This window comes from Microtus ochrogaster, linkage group LG2 (genome assembly GCF_000317375.1).
Source record: "Microtus ochrogaster isolate Prairie Vole_2 linkage group LG2, MicOch1.0, whole genome shotgun sequence".
NCBI classification, from domain to species: domain Eukaryota; kingdom Metazoa; phylum Chordata; class Mammalia; order Rodentia; family Cricetidae; genus Microtus; species Microtus ochrogaster.
This window is the reverse complement of record NC_022028.1, coordinates 23,019,977-23,025,244: the sequence shown is the minus strand read 5'-3', so window position 1 is coordinate 23,025,244 and position 5,268 is coordinate 23,019,977. Positions and strand designations below refer to the sequence as shown.

The following is a 5,268-nucleotide window of genomic DNA, read 5'->3' as shown; positions in this document are numbered from 1 at the left end:
TTTCAGTTTGGGCCCTGGGGATTCAGACATCCTTTGAATACCTGACAAAAGCTTGGCCATTTTTAAGACATTTGCAGATGGCTACGAAGCATATGGGTGGACCTCAGTTTAAGAATACTGCAGAAGAATACCGAATGTGGATCCTGTGTTTGTATTTTCTTTTATGAAAAGATGAAAAATCATTAGAATAGCTAAAGAAACTCCAAGGACCTCTCAAACATTGCTGTGAATCAAAGCATTTCACAAGTTATATATTCCTGAAGATTAAGAGGTGAGGTAGGTATTCCTCTGGATCTATTATGAGTTCCCAGCTCATGAGCCTCTGTGTGAGTCGCTGTGGCCATCTCACCTGAAGCACACTGGTGTTTTTACAGCCAGAGATGCTGGTATCCCCAGGCCTCGGCTCTTCTTCCTAGCTGTCCTTACTACAGCCTTCTCCCCACCTCTTCCTAGGGTTTCGTACTAATTACACCCAGTTTATGGTGGTTGAGTGAACAGTTAGATTAGCCTATGTGACTAGTTTGGCTTAGATGCAAGGTTTGCATGTTATCTCTATGCAAATGTTTGGGCTTTTGTTTTGTTTTGTTTTTGGTTGTCCTGGGGATTAAACTCAGTGTCTTATGCTTGTAGATGAGTATTCTACTGCTAAACTATGGCTATAATCCAGACGTTTTATTTTTGACTGCTCAAAAAGCCGCCACGTTTTTTGTTCTTTGGTTTTTAGTTGTTTTGGTTTGGGTTTTTGTTGTTGTTGTATTTTTTTTCTTTGTTTTCAGATGGGGTCTTTCTGTGTAGCTCTGGCAGGCTGGAACTCTCTTTGTAGACCAGGCTGGCCTTGAACTCATAGAGATCCACCTCCATCTGTCTCCAGAATGCAGGAAAATGCATTTCATTTTCCATTTTACAGTCTCATAAGAATGTCAGTCCTCATAGCATGTACTATTAAAAGTCTGCTTAAAACATATCATAGCATGGTTAGCATACACAAGACCCTATATTCAATCCACAGTACCAAAAGCAGGCAGACAAACAAATGAACTAACAAAACCCCTTAAAACAAGAAAAAAAATGCAGCCAGGCTGTGGTGGTAACACACCTATAGTCCCAGCATTTGGGAGGTAGAGGTAAAATGATAAGGAATTCAGGGTCACTCTTAGCTATATAAGGAGTTTGTACCCAGGCTGGGATACATTTGATCCTGTCTGAAAACAGAGCCTCAAAGAAACACTTAAAGTGCTAAGCATGACTCCAAAACTGTACAGTTACATGTTTCAGCACTCATTTTACAATGTGATTGCAAGATATGAAATGGCAAGTCTGAAAAGAAAGAAGATACAACCAAGTACATCCTGTGTTCTGCCCACGGTGACAGGGGCTTAGTGACACCTGTGTGCAGTCAGTCCTGTCTCATAAATCTTTCCCAGTCCCTCAGAAACAGCAAAGGAACACTTTTCAAGTAACCTCTTGTGGACTGGAGAGATGGCGTGGCAGAGCCCGGGCTGCTCTTGCACAGGACCCCCAGGTTCAGTTCCCAGCACCCACACAGCAGCTCACAACCATTTTTGACTCTACTTCTAGGGACGCTAAGGCCCTGTTCTGACCTCAAAGGACACTGCATGTATGTGGCGCAAATGCATACAGGCGGGCAAGACATTAATACACATAATTTATTTTTTTAATTTTAAAAAGGAAATATCTGGATGGCCCCTTTGCCCGCCCTCTGTGAAGACAGGAATCTGCCTCTGGAATAGTGTTTTGTCTTCTTTCTCTGTGTGTAGGAAACATTTGTAGTTGCATAATACAGAGAAGGCATGTGATAGCTACTGAGTAAATCAGTTGAAAAGATTGTAACTTACCCCGATTAATCACCGTGTGCACCATAGCGGCTGTGTATAACCAAAGTGTTCACAGTGAGGCGGTTCAATGGGTAAAGCCACCTGCCAGCAAACCTACGGACCTGAGTTCAATCCCACGAGTTGTGCTCTGCCCTTTGCACATGCCATGAATACACAAAAGAATAAAGGTGTAATTTTCAGAAAGTGGTCACTGGTCACATTACAGTAGCTTATGTTTCGTAGATGGAAAATATCACAAGCAAATTAAAATAGAAGAGAATGCCACCGGTTTCAGTTACGAGTCACTTTTCAAAGAATACCTTCATGAGACAGTTACAGAAGTCTGGATAGAAGACCCTTATATTAGACAGACTCATCAGGTAAGTGGAATGTACGAAAACAGAATGAAATGCAGCTTTAAATGTGCAGTTAGCTGTCTGTGTTTATGGGTTTCCTATCCATGGATTCGATGGAGGATAAAAAATACTGTTAAAAATTCCCGTCTGTACCGAACATACACAAGCATGACAGTGTAACGGTGACATGTATTGTTTACATTGTGTTGGGTAGCATAGGTAGTTTAGAAATGATTTAAAGTTCTCAGGATGGTGTGTGTAGGTTCTGGGCTGATAGAGCATCATTTAAAACAATGGATGGGGAGGCTGGAGAGATGACTAAGAGGTTAACCGCATTGGCTGCTCTTCAGAGGCCCTAAGTTCAATTGCCAGCACCCACATAATGGCTCACAACCACCTGTAATGAGATCTGGTGCCCTCTTCTGGCCTGCATGCATACGTGCAGGCTGAACACCATATACATAATAAATAAATACATTTTTAAAACTAAATACATTGATGGAAGGAAGCATCTGTGGACAGGATCTTGCTGAGGAAAAACTGTGTGAGTTAGTACTAACCCATCCTGATGTCTTTCAGCTGTATAACTTCCTTCGGTTTTGTGAGATGCTGATTAAGAAGCCATGCAAAGTAAGAACTATTCACCTTCTCACCGCTACGGATGAAGTAGGTATCTGAGAAACCTCATCTTTTCTTGACTTACCGCGTTCAATCACAAGTGACCTGGTCCAGTACTTTAGCTAGATATAGTTCCTTGGCAATAACTCACCTTGTAATACCAAGCATAACATATCTTCCCAAAAAGGCTATTGATTTAAGAGTGTTGACCTTGTATTCGGCCATTTGGTTGGGTTTGAGTAGTTTGTCAGTTTAGTCTCGGGCATCAGTGATGATGCAGTCTGTACTAGTGACAGTTCTGCCCCTTGCTGTATGTATCTGGGGTTGGATTGTCGCTGTGTCTCTTTTGACTGTGTTTTAAGTACAAGGGCATCCAAGTAATTCTAATTCCTAAGATTAGTCTAAGAAGTAGGCAGTCTTGCATGGATGACTGAATACCATCACTAAAATACATTAAAGGATGCTGGGCAGAGTGCCACATGCCTGTGCATCTATCAGCAGAGAGACTGACGCAGGAAGGAGTCATGTGGTATTCACATGAGGAAAGCAATTGTTTGTATAAAAACAATACATAAAAAAGAAAAGAATTACCCATTCTTCGGTTGCTTCCTTGAGACAGTAATGTTGAAATTAATATAGAATCTTTTCAGTTTAATCTCTCTATGGTATTGATTGTGTAGCTCATGGATAATTTAAGTTATTAATAACCAAGGAAGTAAATTCTGTTTTATGCATTCAATAGGGGTTTGGGAATGCGCAGCAAAGCAGTGGCCTGGAAGAAATAAAGCAATCCCTCAGGAGTCATGGCGTGCTCTTGGAAGTAAACTATTCTTCATCTATACATGACCGAGAAATCAGGTTAGTGTCTATTTTATTTTTTCATAATTGGGACACATTTTAAGAATTCCAGTGTAATATAATTATATACACATATTTAAATATTAAAGCTTCAAATCAAGCTCAAACTTAAGTAACTTTGCACTTTGGACAAGAAATCTTGGCTTACCTCACTCTATAGTGAGTTTAGTTCATTCCTAATCAAATAACATGTATGGTTCTGTGTCGTGTGGGAAGGAGCTCTTTTGTGCAGATCATAGCCAGTGTTATGGTAGGAGATAATCCATTTCCTACTGAAATTACTACTTACCTTGTGTGGCTTCAGTGGAATGTTCTAGTAGTGTGGTATTAATCAGGAAATGGACATACAGCTTCTTAGGGATCACACTAAGAACCCTTCCTTCCAGGCAGAGGCAGGCGGATCTTTGTGAGTTTGAGACCAGCCTGGTCTACAGAGCTAGTTCCAGGACAGGCTCCAAAGAAACCCTGTCTTGAAAAACCAAAAAAAAAAAAAAGAACCCTTCCTTCCCTTTAGCATAGTGGCTTTCATATGATACAGCAAAAAGGCTCTTGTTTTTAATGCAGAGTTAATCAGATGCTAAATATGCAAAATAGATGGCAATGCTGCTGTTGTTGAAGCAGAGGTCAGGGGCTGGCCATCTCCATCTCTGCATAGTGGCTCTGTGTTATGCAGTGTTCTTCGTGGAACAGAAATTAAAGAATGAATGCACACACACATACACACACACATACACACACAAAGGGAATTTTTTAGAATAGTTCACAGGCTGTGGTCCAGCTAGTCCAACAATGGCTGTCTACCAATGGAAGGTCTGAGAACCCAGTAGTTGTTCAGTCCCTGAGGCTGTGAGTCTCAGCTGGTCTTCAGTGTACACCAGAATCCTGAAGAAGTAGGCTCTAATGCCAGTGAAGGAATGGACGTGCCAATGAGAGCAAGCAGGCAAAGAAAGCAAGCTTCCTTCCATGACCTTCATAAAGGTTGCCCAAAGAAGGTGTGGCCCAGATTAAAGGAGGACCTTCCCACCTTAAAAGATCTGGATCTTCTCACTTCAAATAGTTTTAATGTTGTTGTTTCATTAGTTCTTTTTTGTTTTATTCTTTTTGTTTGTTTGGGACAGGGTTTCTCTATGTAATATTCCTGGCTGTCCTAGAACTCACAGTGATATGCCTGCCTCTGCCTCCTGAGTGTTGGTATTAAAGTCATGTGCCACCATGCCCGGCCCCTCCCTCTTCAAATAGTTTACTTAAAGAAAAAAAAAATCTCTCAGAGATGTACACAGCCATTGGGATTTTAGTTAATTCCAGATGTAGTCAAGTTGAAAACTGGAATAGCCATCATAGGCACCTTTGAAATGTCACCACATTCTTCCTGAACGTCCTTTGCAAACCACATGTTACCAGAGAAGAGCTTAAGCAAGCTAAATTCAAAAGTATCTTTCCCTTTAATGGTTAAGTTCTTTCTCAGCCAATCGGATTAGCTGATGGTGTTTAATGCTCCTTTTGTTTTCCTTATAGAATGAGCTTATTAGCTGAGTCAAACATAGGGGAAATCTTGATGATTCTCAACCAGCTCTGGCTTTAAAAATGAACTCATATGCCGG

General features: G+C 41.0%; 1 protein-coding gene across 1 annotated transcript in view; it reads left to right on the top strand.

Annotated features, from left to right (window-relative positions):
• Mitd1 (microtubule interacting and trafficking domain containing 1) overlaps nt 1–3,721 on the top strand; it is a 9,068-nt gene extending 5,347 nt beyond the window's left edge. The window contains exons 3-5 of the mRNA XM_026785413.1: nt 2,079–2,215; nt 2,771–2,857; nt 3,552–3,721. Of these exons, the coding sequence (XP_026641214.1) occupies nt 2,079–2,215; nt 2,771–2,857; nt 3,552–3,710 (383 nt within the window). The 3' untranslated portion in view covers nt 3,711–3,721. The remainder of the gene's footprint in view (nt 1–2,078; nt 2,216–2,770; nt 2,858–3,551) is intronic.
• The last annotated feature ends 1,547 nt before the right edge of the window (nt 3,722–5,268 follow it).